The 15,141-nt window shown below is 40.8% G+C and overlaps 1 protein-coding gene across 1 annotated transcript in view; it reads left to right on the forward strand.

Annotated features, from left to right (window-relative positions):
• Positions 1-15,141, forward strand: part of CDH11 (cadherin 11) — a 141,764-nt gene that overhangs the window by 101,760 nt on the left and 24,863 nt on the right. Inside the window, exons 5-7 of the mRNA XM_074370644.1 lie at positions 2,166-2,285; positions 4,189-4,356; positions 7,590-7,777. Of these exons, the coding sequence (XP_074226745.1) occupies positions 2,166-2,285; positions 4,189-4,356; positions 7,590-7,777 (476 nt within the window). The remainder of the gene's footprint in view (positions 1-2,165; positions 2,286-4,188; positions 4,357-7,589; positions 7,778-15,141) is intronic.

A 15,141-nucleotide genomic window follows, 5' to 3' on the forward strand; every position in this document is an offset into this window, starting at 1 on the left:
TTTTCCTGGCAATAACTTCTGTTTGTTTGGCTTTGTAGAATGCATGTAGTTTGGGGTCTCTTGAGAAGCATGCCTCTTATTAAGAAGGGTCTGTCTTTCAAACAGTGATCAGGGCTGTTCTGATCAGGGAGTGAGTCTAGTTATATGAATCAGAGATTTAGAACTCCAGTGAATTTAAGCATCATCTGGGCCAAACTGCCCATTTTGCAGATGAGAAAACCAAGCACCGAGATTGGGAATCAGCCTGCTCAAGAAAGTTAGATACAGAGGTGACCCTAGAACTCTAATCTCCTTTCATTTTGCATATAGAGCTTGCGATGCTTAAAAAAGAAAAAAAAGAAAAAAAAGTCTCCTCCTCCTCTTCCTCCTCCAGCTAAAGTCAAAACCTCCTCATATTAATAAAAGCCTGGCTGAGCCATTTCTCACCTTCTCCTCCCTTTGCCCTGCTAGGTCCTTCTGTTTCTCAGTATTCACCTGAGGATTTTAATGAGAAACAGCAGACATCAAATGAATCATTAAAGAGGGGACAGTGGTGTCAGCGGCTGAGCCAGGGGAAAAGTGCTCCAGGGCGGGTTTCACTGTTCCCACCTTGCTGGGCTCCTTGGTGCTTAGGGATCAGCACCAGACTTCCCGTCGTGGTCTACGAGAGTAGAGTCTGTTGTCAGACGGCCCTGGGTTGGAATCACGGCTGTGCCTCCGGCCAGCCGGGTCAGCCCTGGCAGTATCTTCCTTCTTCCTCAGTTTTCATTTTGTCATCTATAAAATGAGGATAATGTAAACTCTGTTGAGGGTTAAATGAGGGCTAAATTTACACAGATGTAAAATACAGAGATTCAGTGAACTTAGAGGATTTCTAGAAGCAAATTAAGCATAAAAAATTAATAATTTCCCTAGCTGCTCCATGTTGGTCTGGAATAGAACTTATTAATTCCCTTATAAATCTCCACTACCTAGAATAGTGCCTGGTTATGTGGGAAGAGCTCAAAAAAAGTGGTTTGCATGAAATAATGAATTAATTACAGAGAGTAATGAGGAAAAAAATGAGATTTACTTTTATACTATGTGAAAATCACTGACAACCTTGTAAATTAGATGGTTCTCAGAGGCTGTGCAAATGGGCTCCCTTGCCTCCCACCTAGAACCTGGCCCCTCTGCTGAAATTGTCATAGAAAAAAAGGTCTTGGGTTTGGTTGTTTGCAGGATAGAGGTTAGACTCCTGACTCTGGCAATAACCAACTTTGCAAAATAGATTGCGCAGCTTCCTACCTCTCACACTCGATGTCTCACAAGCAGCATGGATGTAAAAATGCCGAGCAGAGGGGGCACTGGCAGAATACTGCGAATGTGCTCTGAGCGGTGCCTGACACAGAGGGATTCGGTAATCACTGGCTCGCTCCCTCCAGCATCTCCCCGCCCCATTCTGAAGCCCAGCATTTCATGCCCTCAGATACTTGTGACCATCAAGGAACGGAGTCTTTTGTAGGAAAAACAGAATCCATCTTCCTTCAGTTCCCTGGTTTCCTTCCATTGTGACCCACAAATGTTTGCCTTAGAGCTCACCAGGTGTCTACTGGTGGCTTCTGCTCTGTGCCTACCAGGCTCGTTAGAGGGGGGAAGATGCAGTTTTCATGCCAGTAGGGAACAACATTCTGTACAATATTTATAGCCATAAATTAATTAAAATGTAGTATTAGCAGCCATTTTATTACATGCAAAGCAACAATAAAATGATGTATTTATTGCTCTGCTACAGATGGAAGCCTGCACTCTGTCCTTTCATGAAAAGCAATTCATCATTAATTATCCTTTATTATACTCTTTGGGAAGATTTTTATTTAATTATTTGATATACTGAACACTCCAATTGCATGGGTCTTAGAATGTTTTTGCAATAATGCTCATATTATTTTAACTACTAAGCATAGCAGGATGCACGATGAATATAGAAAGTTTATTTTTAAGCCATGGGAATTAAACAAAAAAGGAAGGGAGGGAAGGCGGGAGGGAGCGAGATTATTTTTGCATCTCAACCCCAGGGAAATGAAAGGATGTTAAATAATTTGGGGGCTGTCCTCAGTTTTTAATCTTAAGACAAAACTTTACAAACGAGGATATAATTTGAAAAGCAGAGGGACTGTTGCTAATGACTGTATTTCACTTTGAAGGAACATCAGTCATCCAGGTGACAGCTTCAGACGCAGATGACCCCACCTATGGAAACAGTGCCAAGCTGGTGTACAGTATCCTGGAAGGACAGCCCTACTTTTCAGTAGAAGCACAGACAGGTACCATGGAATGTCATTGTGATTTATGACACACTGAATAAGGAGTCCGGGGCTGCTCACTAAAACCTATGAGTCTCAGTTTTCTCAAATATAAAAGGGCCACCTGACAAGATCATTGTGAGGATTAGACGCTGTGCGTGTGCCTGGCCTGGAGTCGGCATCCAGCGAACCATACTGATGATTGCTTCTGTCTGTACTGCACTGTCGCAGTAATGAATGTCATCTTAGAATGCAACTTTTCTCTTAAAACCGTATCTTAGAATTCAACTTTTAAGAATTTATGTTAAAATACTTAAATTTTATCTTAAAATTCAACTTTGGATCCAAATTAAGAGACCAAAGGACTTGAGGGCTGGTATGAAAACTGGCAGCTCTCAAAGCTTGCTCTAAAGACCGCAGTGCAGGGTTGGGGGTTGTGGGGGTGGGAACTGATGCTCAGGCACGTCCGGGATTCAGCACATCCCCGTCTCCTCCACCGTGCTGAGAGATTCTCAGAAGGCATTAGTGTCCAGAAAGGAGGTTCTGCAAATTCCTTACTGAAAACAAATAGCAAACCAAAAGAATGAACGAATAGAACCACCAAAACCCACACCAAAATGTTCCACTCCATTTATATCGAATTTGATTCTAGGATCCTTTTATGAATCAACACTAAAATTCTGTGAGACTGCTGGTCTGCGATATTATGCCCGAAAGTCCTTTTTTCCACAACATGCCCCATGTGTTTGAAAGAGGTTTACAAATCATCCACATTTGTTGGTAGAGTTAAAATTTATCAAATATGCATGTATATTTTATATGTTTACACATGGTCTGCCAATCACATATTTGGCCCACTTACTGAATATGATTTCAACCTAACTGTGTAATCATTTATTTGTAGCCACTTTTCTTCGGATCACAATTTCTGGGGCTGTTTGCTATGATTTCATCAAAGGCATTTACCAATTAATTTTGCCAGTTAATTTTCATATTAACCAAGGATAAATGTAGGATTTCATCTAGATTTTTGAGATGTTAAAACAGCTGGAGGGACTCCAGTTGCAACCTTTGTTGTCTCAGGGATTCACAAATAGGAACCACCAATTTGAACCTAACAAATTATTTTACAGGGAAGAAAAAAGAGGCTCAGTGAGTTCAAGGATGTTGCTGAGAAACATATAACCACTGGAGTCAGAGAAGGATAAGAGCTTAAAGCTTCCACGATGTTCTCTTATATTTCTAGTATAAATGTTATCAGGTCTACAAACAGAAAAAGCTTGCACGTGTTCCCCAAAGATTTAAGTGAGCGTGGTTTCCATACCTACAGTGTGCTAATATCCAGAGATCATGTAGAATTCAATTCTCCATGTATTATTGTTGTCAGTGAAAGGTGATAGTGGACAGTAAGTGTTTGTATAGCATTGTGTATGTTTTTAACCTATTTGGTTAAAAAAAAAATTAATGCTAACATTTTAATGTATCACCTTCTACTTTTAACTTAAAATGGACCACAAAAATGTTTCTAAAAATTGCATGCAGGCATAGATTGTCAAATGATTCTGCTGGCAGTCCAGAAGCATGGGTTTATGATACGGATGTTCATGCACTGGATTCTCAAATATATGAGTCTTTAGGTCTTTCCGTGTTAGACCTGAGAATGATGAGGTTATTACTTGCATTTACAATGCAACATATAAAACATAAAATTTTAATGCTACATTACTAATTGTGACAAATTGCTAGAAAATACATCTATACGATGCTCCGGGCATGGCTGCTTTTGAGGATAATTATGCTGTTGGTGTGGCGCTTCTGTGAGGGCAGGTGCTGTTTTATTCATCTTCGCTTTCCTTGTGCCTAGATCTTTTTTGTTTTAACGTTGTCAATGAATATCTGTGATGTTCCCTGCTCACCTGTCCAGGTATCATCAGAACAGCCCTTCCTAACATGGACAGGGAAGCCAAGGAGGAGTACCACGTGGTGATCCAGGCCAAGGACATGGGTGGACACATGGGTGGACTCTCAGGGACAACCAAAGTGACGATCACACTGACTGATGTCAATGACAACCCACCAAAGTTCCCGCAGAGTAAGTAGGTGGGCGTGGCTTTCACTTCCCAGTGATGCCACGGCCAGCTCTCTTCTCTGACCCGTCCCTGCTTTCCTCGGCTTTCAAGAAGAAATCTAGAAAAATGGAGGCTCTTTATATAATTCTCTCAAAAAACAAGACAACAGCAACAACAACAAAAAAACCTAAGTAGAAGAGAGGTAGTGGGAGAAAGCAGAGGCATAAAATGGTCCACAGCCCTGGACGCAGCAAACCCGTTTGGCTAGGTACTCGTGATGCGATGCAGTGATGGATCAACCTGCCTCTGTCTCAGTGTTCTCCATTCTAACCTGGACAGGTAATAGTGCCTGAATCCTTTCTCTATTGCTACCTAACAAACCGCCCCGGACCTTTGTGGTGTAAAACAATAATAATCATTTATTTTCTCATGAGTCTGCAATTTGGGCAAAACTTGAAGGGGACAGCTTGACTGGGGCTGGAGGATCCACTTCCAAGATCGCTCACTCACATGGCTGGTGAGTTGGTGTTGGCTTTTGGTTCCCCTCCAGCCCGGCCTCTCTAAGGAATGGCTTAGGTTCCGAAAGTGAGGGAGAGCCCCAGGAGCACTAAGCAGAAACTGCATTGCCTGTTGTGACCCAGCTTCATAAGTCAGATAGCGTCATTTCCACTGCAGTCATGAGGCTGCCCAAATTCAAGTGGAGTTCTTGTAGACCCCACCTTTCAAGGGAAGGACTGCTAAAGCCGTGTTGAAAGAAAAGCATGTGGGCTGGGAGATATTGGCTGGGCCATTTTTTGGAAAATGCAGTCTTCCACAGGGCCCAATAGGATGTTGTTAGAACTAAAAGAGCTGGTCTAAAATCTTACAGTGATATCTGGCATAAGTTGTCAACAAATGCTAGTCATTGTTATTATCTAGGGGATTCTGTTCCTTCTACGGAATTGATAGGACTGCAGTAGGAAATCAAAGAAAAATGATTTTGAAAGGTTGTTATTAATCATAATTACAGCAACTATCTTTTTTTAATGAATAGTTACTACTATTGCCAATCTCTACAAGAGCCTCCATTTTTACAGATAAAACTGGGTTCCATGAAAGGTGCACCAAGTTGCCCAAAGGATGTGGCAAAGCTAGATTCTGAACGCAAATCTGGTCTTGTGTGTATAGGTGTAGACAGAGGTACAGTGTGACCATAGTGACGCTGGATCATGGGGACATCACCGTAACAGCGTCTTCTTCATTAGCTGCGGAGAAGAGCTGCAGAGCCTGCGAGTTTACTGCCAGAGAGGTGGCACTTTTTACAAATGAAGGAACAGGGAAAGCAAAAAACCAACCCCAGGAAGGCACCATGGTCACTCAAAGGAATCCAGAGACAGTAATCTACTCAAGGGAGACACTGAGGTAGAGGATTACAGGGCAATAGCCAGTTCTCATAAAGTCCCAGAACTGCTTTGCCTGGTCAGGCGCAAAGGTCCGCATCCCCAGTGAGCTTAAGCGTCATCCTCGAGTGCTCTGCAAATCCTCATGCCTCATTATCCACACTCTGCAATCGTCTGCGTGGAAAAGCCCACGCACGACTCTTAGCAGGCAGCCATCAGTGCCCTTACTCACATACGACCATCAAGTTAAATCACTATTGTGCGGAGACCAGTGTCACAGCCGTGAACTTGAATGAGGTTTGGAGAAAGTCAACTCAGAGCAGGTTTTTCTAAACCCTCGTGTAAATTGGTAATTATCTGCAGAGACTCCCACCTCCCATGTGTCCCTTATCTTAGGGGGCTTGGTGTGATTAAGTTGAATATGGACCCAAACTGAAATATACAGATCAATGTAGACAGTGTAACGGAACTGATAAAATCCACGTAAGGGGGAACTGAAGCTTAAAGAGGTGAAGTACCTTCCCCAAGACCCCTGGGCTTGGAAGTGGTCGGGGCCAGGTTTCCAACCCTAGCTTCTCGTTTCACAGAGAATATGTTAAAATTGTGATAATGCAAAATCAGAGCATCTCAAATTTTACTTTCCTACTGAAAACCTTCCCACGAAATTTAAAGAAAACCTGAAGTCTTTTCTATCTCCTCCGATGCCTTTTGTGCACAGTTGGGCACTGACCTCCCACTGTGCCCTTACCTTTACCACAAGGCGCCGGTCACACACTTGGTGTCTTGCAGTTCTGTATGTAGTCAGGATGCTCTTGCTTTAGGGTTTTGGCCATCTGCTGGCCACTTCGTCTCGAATTTTTATCCCCAGATAGTCACAGGGTTTGTCTTGCTCAGTCCCGTCAGGGGAGTTCAGATGCCTCCTTCTGAGGGGTGTCTTCTCTGACCAGCTTATTCAAAATCAACCTCTCACTCTCCCTCTCCTTCTCACCTACATGTATTTAATGCAAGTGTTCACCTTCGCATACCCTCACGTGAGCAAACACTCACACAATCACACACTCACACACACAGTCACATATTCACTCTTTTCATCACTCACTGGCCCTCACCGTACTTTATTTTTCTCCTTCTTAGCAACGATACTCGAGTATGTATACATGTGGGTTTTTTTTTTTTTTCTCTTTAGAATGAGGGAAGAATCTTGACCTTTTCATTTACTACTGAGTTTCCAAAGGCCAGGGCAGTGCCTGGCACATATTAGGTTCCCAATAAGCATTAAATAACTCTACATGGAGAGGCCACACTATGAGAACTCTTTCATATAAGGCAGCGGTTGATTGAATGGTGAAGGAGATGAAGTAAGAAGAGAGTCATAGAGCTGGAAGGGTCATCACCTTGAAGAATAAAATTTGCATTCGATTTTAACATCAATATGGAGTTCTGGAAGGCTTTTAAGCAGAGGAGGGGTTCTTTTTTCTGGGCTGGCAATGCCATATGGGAGCCTTAGAATTAACTTATGGACCATCTCCAAGATGTGAAAAGTTTTGGTTTTTGGATGTATAAAGACATACATGGCCCTCCATCAGTTCCTGATGGGAAATGTAACTGCATTGTTTTCCTTTCTCACGTGTGGCAGGTGACCCCACCCTACCACTCTAAACCCAGATACTGTTTCATCGTCCTTTGTAGAAAACATTTGTTTGACAAGAGCTAGCCATGTGGGATATTCTTCCCATCCACTCACTTCTTTCATGTTTTCTGTCACTAGAAAGTTCAATGTCAAACCCTTTGAGAAATTTATTGGGATTCAATGAAATCCAAAGTCCTACAGCTGCCAAATAAAAAGGAAAATAAAAATAGATATCTTCTTCTCCTAGGCGTGTACCAGATGTCTGTGTCGGAAGCAGCTGTCCCCGGGGAGGAAGTAGGAAGAGTGAAGGCTAAAGACCCAGACATTGGAGAAAATGGCTTAGTCACGTACAATATTGTTGATGGAGATGGGATGGAATTGTTTGAAATCACGACGGACTATGAAACACAGGAGGGCGTGGTGAAACTGAAAAAGGTGAGTTAGGGTGAGGAATCTGATATGTCAGTGGTGTGACCTGCTTTCCCCAAGGCAACCCTGCAGGAGACAGGGACTTGAAGGCTAAGAGATGAGACTATAGGCGATTGTAGGCTGGCCTTGCTTTGCAGTTGAGCTCTGAGCGTTGGGGAGATAACAGAACTGTGTTCCAGAGGGAGCTGGCAGAAGGGGCTGATGATGCCTGCCTGCAATTGCTAGTTTTTATATGACTGGGGGATACAGTCAATAACAATGTATTATCATTGTACGGTCACAGACGACAACTAGGCTTATAATGGTGACCCATTTTGAAACGTATAGAAATATCAAGTCACTATGTTGTACACTGGGAACTAACAGTATCCTAGGTCAGTTATTCTTCAAAAACAAACTACTCATGGAAAAAGATTTGTGGTCACCGGAGATGGGAGATGGGGGAAAGGGGAAGTTGAGGAAGGCAGTCAAAAGAGACAAACTTCTAGTTACAATTAAGTACCAGTGATGTAATGTACACCAGGATGAATATAATTAACACTGCAGTATGTTATATATGAAAGTTGTTAAGAGAGTAAATCAGAGTTCTCATCACAAGAAAAACATTTTTTTTTTCTTTCTATCTATGAGATGATAGATGTTCGCTAAACTTACTGTGGGAATCACTTCATGATGTATGTAAGTCAAATCACTGTTCTGTATACCTGAAACTTACACAGTGCTGGCGATACCTGCCTAAGATTGTAGTTAGTTATTGTACGATTCGGCATGGTTTCCCCCATGGAAAGAAAGACAGAAAAATCTAGATTTTGGAGAAGCAGCCCCAAGCATGCATGAAGTTCCCCATTTAGCTCTGCTAAGCTGAATTTGTTAATACAGGCTCTTCAGAACTTTTCCTATCTCAAATGTCCAAGGTCCGTTACATCGCTGGGCCTTCCGTGAAACCTGAACCAACCCTCTGTGTGATTGTCTCTCAGAATTTAGCCTGAGAAACAATAATAATGTACCTTCCCTCATAGTTGGCTAAATTGTTGCTAAAAATGTGTCCCCGGGATTAATTCACAACAAGGAGGAGTTTGTTCGTTCTTGTTTTGCTTTAAAAAAAAAAATAACATTTGCTGAATGTTAAATATTGGCCAAAGCCTGAACCTCTTACAAACATTCATTTATTTTACATGATAAAAATCATATAAAGTAAGTAGTGTTATCCCAATGGGCAATGATACCTCAATTTAATTTTATGGAGATTGGGGCTCAGACAGATTAAATAACTTGCCCTACTGTAATCACACAGCTAGGAATCTGAAGACGTGAATTTCAAACCTAGGGTATTCTGGAACACCTTCCCACTCAAGATGTTTTGGAAATAGCTGGACCAGAAAGGGTTTATAAAAGAAAGCCAGATATGATTTACTTTCAAGTAAAGACACAAGTTACAGTATATTCTAAAATGGTCCCCCCCCCCCAATTTACCACTTGAGAAATCAGCACCTCTCTACCATCAAAGTGTATGGAGTATTAAATCTGAATTGGATGATAGGATTACCTTGGTTTTAATCAAGCATTCATCTCAACTTGGTTTTGTAGCATGAATATTAAGCTCCTTGGTGTGATGGAAAAGATTGGACTGGAACACTGATAAAAAATTAATTTGAAGAATCAATAAAGAAGCCAGTAGCTGGAGAGGAGGCAAGGGTGGGGCGGGGGGAGATTCCTGGGAGGAGTCTTTCAGTAAGGAGGGCAGGCAAAGACATGTTCTGGGAAGCTGACTTTTCACAACATACGGAAGCATTGTTGGGTTTGGGAGAAGTATTAGGGCACCCAGAACAAAGAGTAAGTAGGGGGTGACTCTGTCATAAAAGAAGAGGACAAGAAGTTGAAGTGGATACTTGGAAAAGTCAACACTAGCAATGATGGATCCTGTAGCCACAGAAGCTTACCTGCCAGCCACAGAGGCTGGGGGGATTCCCTCCCTCTGGTTTCTCCTCTGGAAAAGTGGCTGTGCAAATTGTGTGTAGCAGAGAGCTGTCTACCTGCTTTGTTAATTAATATTGCAATCCCTCCTGCCTGACACTGACATATGAGTGATTCCTGACTCCCATCCTTTGTGGTTCAAGTGATTGGGTAGTTGGTTATGCTAAGGTTGTCACCTGTTTTCAGTGTATGCAGGGCATAAACACACACTGTGTCTCTAAAATCCTGAAACATTTAAATCACCCCATGGAACTAACACATCGCAAATGAGCTCTCTGCATATGATTAATTTGCACATTTCCCCCCAATTCAGGGTATTTATTACAGGGAAAGGAATAATCTTCTATAAAGCGCTGATGTTCTGGTTTAAAACAGAGTAGGATGTTCTTTCATTTGTAAAAGAACATTTGCTTAAGCTTGTAGCACAAAGTTCCCACTGTCCAGCCGAGGAAAAAAAAAAAAACAGGGGTGAATTTAGTAAAATGATGGATCCTTATAGGAATCATTATATATAAATCAATAATATAAAAAGTTATGGAGAGAACATGGAAATATTTTTTGACTTTAAAAAGTATTCTTTAATATACTTTTTTCACTTGTTTCTTAATTCATTCACCCTTTTTTCTACAAAGAATTATTGAGTTCTTACTATTTGTCAGGCAGGCCATTTGTGAGAGGCTGGACATCTAAAGTTGAAGGGACAGAGTCCTGGTCACAAGGGGATCACAATTAACAGGACAGTTAAGTGAAAAGACAATTAAAATAGAGTGGGTTTTTCCAGCTGTGACACGGATTAACATTTCAGGACAGAGAATTCTTTCCTGTAGGCGGCTGTTCTGTGCACGGCACGGTGTGTAGGAATATTGCCGGCCTCTCCTCACTAGATGTCAGTAAGCACGCACCCAACCCTCACCAACTGTGATAAAAAATCTCTAGGACTGGGGTTGCTGGGTTATACGGTAAGTCTATTTTCAGGTTTTTGAGGAATCTCCCCACTGTTTTCTATAATGGCTTCACCAATATCCAGGAAGAACTCTTAATTCAAAACAATACATGCATCCCAGTGTTCACTGCACCTCTATATACAACAGCCAAGACATGGAAGCAACCTAAATGTCCAACGACATCAGACTAGATAAAGGAGTTGTGGTATATTTATACAATGGAATACTACTCAGTGATAAAAAATAAAATAATACCATTTGCAGCAACATGGATAGACCTACAGATCCTCATTCTAAGTGAAATGAGAAAGAAAAATACCTTGTGATATCACTCATATGTGGAATCTTAAAAAAAAAAAAAAAGAGAGAGAGAGAGACCACTACTGAACTCACCTACAAAACAGAAACAGACTCATAGACATAGTAAACAATCTTACGGTTATCCAGGGAAAGGGGGTTGGAAAGGATAAATTTGGGAGTTTGAGATTTGCATATGTTAACCACTATATATAAAAATAGATTAAAAAACAAATTTCTTCTGTATAGCACAGGGAACTATATTCAATATCTTATAATAACCTTTAATAAAAAAGAACATGAAAATGAATATATGTATATATATATGCATGACTGGGACATTGTGCTGTACACCAGAAATTGACACATTGTAGCTGACTGTACTTCAATTGAAAAAAAAAAAAAAAAAGCTCTAGGCGTTGCCTAATATCCCTGGGGTGAGGCAGAGCAAAATCACTGCCCCACCGAGAAGCAACTGTAATAAAGTGTGATAAAATGTAGGAAAGTGGGTCATGAATGACTACTTAACAGGGGGAAGTTCCAGAGCTGAGTCTTCATAGATGAGTAGGAATTTATACAGGTGGACAGAGAATATAAAGAAATAATCAGACATTAAAGTGGAGAAAGAAGGAGAGGCGGGCCAGAGAAAAAGAGTTCGTGAAGGACTGGTCTTGATGGAAACAGGACACATTTAAGGAACTTGAATAAGTTCAGTCTTGAGGGTTTTGAGATGGATACAGTGGGACCAGTTGAAAAACTCTTGTTGGAATTCAAGGGAGAAATTACAAAGACCTGAAGAACGCAGAAGAGGTAAAGGTGAAGAATTCAAGAGTAACTTAAGAGGTAGGGTCATTCCTTTATTGACTAGCTGAGGAAGCAATGAATATTTCTTGAGTACTGACTCCATGTCAGACACAGCCAGTATCAGGGTTATAACAGTGCCTAAGAGAAAGAGAAGCTGCCTTCAGGATATTGAGATGATCTCTGTGTGGTTAACTGAAGAAGAACCAGTGCAGAATAAAGATGAGACTTGTAGGTGACTTGCGGAGGAAAATCCAATCTGTTCCCTGCAACACCCTTGACCGAGTGGGTCTCCCCATCATCACTGAGAATTCCCCACACAGTTTCTGAGCTGTTTACTTTCAACCATAATAAACTCCGTGTAAAGCAATGTGAGAGCAGCATTAGAAGGCATTTTAAATATTCTCTATTTGAATAAAACCACTTTTATGTCTGGTTATTTCTTTATACCCTCTGTCCACATGTATATAGATGTGCATATAAAACATTTAACACAGTTGCAGTCATAGGGTGATCTGATTTGTTAACTTAACGGCACGTCATAAACATTTTACATGCTGTTATGTAATATATATAATCATTTTTAATGACTACATAACATCCCATCCTATTGATGGACCATTATTTCCTTAATAAAATCTCACAGTTGGATTTGGTGTTTTGTGAGTATGTTTCCCACAATTAGATATTACCCCTCTATGATATCTAACCAACATCATGCATTTTTGAATATTGTTTGTTTTGATTTTCTGTTGAATTAATCCTTCAGGGAGGATTTTTAGAGGTGGGATTAGTAAACTCGAGGGTATTGAGATTTTTATGCCTTACGTAGTAATGTTGCCTCATTTAATTTTATTTCAACTACTCATAATGTGGATATAAGTGTTCACTTGGGAAACTACCTTAGATCTCTTTTGAAAGGAGGCAGGGAATAAATTTTAGGTAAATGCTTAAATGTTGTCCATCTGCCTCCCATTCAGTCATAATGATAGTACATGTGATCACTTGGTATACTCATTCCTAGGCACGGGGGAGGCCAAGATCAACAAGACTCAGTAGAGTCCTGTGGGATGCCCCTCACCAGCAGGAATTCGGGATGAGAGATTGCAGAGGAGCTGCTAAGGGACCACACAAATCTGCCAGGGGGAGATGGGGAGGACTTCACAAGGCAACGAGTCTTGGGCTGGCCACCAGAAGACAGTGAAATCTCTCCAGTCTAGGAAAGGACATTCTGGACAAACATTTGCAAAGATTTGGGGACCTTCACTTGAGATCTGAAAAGGAGACCTCAGACTGCAGCCTTACCATCAACAGGGCTTTCCAGTGGAAACAATGTTCTGGGTCCTTAGGCAAATACCTAAACCAAGTTCAAAATGTTCTATTCCTACAGCACATGAAAAAATGCTCAATATCACTATCAGAGAACTACAAACGAAAACTACAGTGAAGTATCACCTCACACCAGTCAGAATGGCCATCATTCAAAAGTCCACAAATGATAAATGCTGGAGAAGGTGTGGAGAAAAGGGAACCTTCCTACACTGTTGATGGGAATGTAGTTTGTTGCAGCCATTATGAAAAACAGTATGGAGATTCCTCAAAAAACTAAAAATAGACTTACCATCTGATCCAGCAATCTCACTTCTAGGCATATATCCGGGGGGAACTCTAATTCGAAAAGATACATGCACCCCAATGTTCACTGCAGCACTATATACAATAGCCAAGACATGGAAGCAACCTAAATGTCCATCAACAGATGGCTGGATAAAGAAACTGTGATATATTTATACAATGGAATACTACTCAGCCATAGAAAAGAATAAAATGCCATTTGCAGCAACATGGCTGGACCTAGAGATCATCATTCTAAGTTAAGTAAGCCAGAAAGAGAAAGAAAAATACCATATGATATCACTCATGTGGAATCTAAAAGAAAAGAGGACACTATTGAACTCATGTATAAAATAGAAGCAGACTCACAGACATAGTAAATAATCTTATGGTTACCAGGGAAGGAGGGTAGGAAGGGATAAATTTGGGAGTTTGAGATTTGCAGAGGTTAACCACTCTATATAAAAATAGATAAAAAAACAAATTTCTGTGTAACACAGAGAACTATATTCAATATCTTGTAATAACCTTTAATGAAAAAGAATATGACAATGAATATATGTATGTATATGCATGACTAGGACACTGTGCTGTACACCAGAAGTTGACACATTGTAACTGACTGCGTACTTCAGTTAACAAAAAAAATGTACTTTTCTGGAAGCATCAACAGGCTATCTGAGATTAGAAATTTTCTCCTTACCTGGTCTCAGAACTACTATATTCATGTTTCTTATTTTGTTTGATAATTGCAGGGATTTTTGAGAAACTGCAGCAATCTCATGCCTTCAGCCTGTAAATAACATTCCTTTCTGCTGCTCAGTAACCCAGGGAAGGACAAAGATGCTGCTCAGCCCCAGAATGATGGAGCAGCTGAGGGCAGGTTTTGCTTGAGGAAAAGGGCGTGTTCTCTGACTTGGGGGAGATAGGGGTGGGAAGATGATGGGAAAAGTGTCAAGGATGTGAACGCGTTTGCCTTTCTGAAACTGGAGTTCTGTAGAATTAGGTTAGGACTACACGCTCTGATTTTGTGCCCATTCAAAACAAGTGTTTACCAGGCAGAGGGAATCAACATGGCAGGCAGATGCTAGACCTAAAAGACTAGGCTCTTTCCAAACATTTGGGAGTTTGGCATCACCCGGAATGCTAATTAAAAAATTCTGCCTCTCAGGCACGAGAGCTTATTTCTCCTCTGCAGTTTTACTTTTCACTCTTTGCTGATTGATCCACTGAACCTCCTCTCATTCAGAATTAGGGAGTGTTTACCATCAATTTCTTAATAATTATAGCCATTCAAATGCTACTTCTTAATATTCTTTTCATGTCTGTGTAAAATCTATACTGTTTATAACTGGTTTTCTTTAGATGAAGTTTTTTGACATATATACATTTCTTTTAACAAGGAACCATTCGCATTGTCCTATGTCACATAAGTAGGAGGTAACCTAAAAATGAATGCAGTCCAAACAAAACAATGCTATTACATTCTGGCTAGAGAGTTGTAGCATAGTCTCTCAAAAGGGAAATTTGGAAGCAGAAGTATGTTAAAAATTAGCAGTACACAGAGATGCCCTTGATGTGTTTGGGAATGGAAGAACTGGAAAAGGAATAATAATGTCAATTAAGGTAATGACATTCAACAAACTCACCCACCAGAATTACCCATAAACCACAGTAAGTCAGCTTATGGGCCATTGCTGGTAAAAGTCCCAAACTTTGAGAAATGCTTCCTGGTCAGAG

The sequence above is a fragment of the Camelus bactrianus genome, chromosome 9 (genome assembly GCF_048773025.1).
Source record: "Camelus bactrianus isolate YW-2024 breed Bactrian camel chromosome 9, ASM4877302v1, whole genome shotgun sequence".
Classification (NCBI taxonomy): Eukaryota; Metazoa; Chordata; class Mammalia; order Artiodactyla; family Camelidae; genus Camelus; species Camelus bactrianus.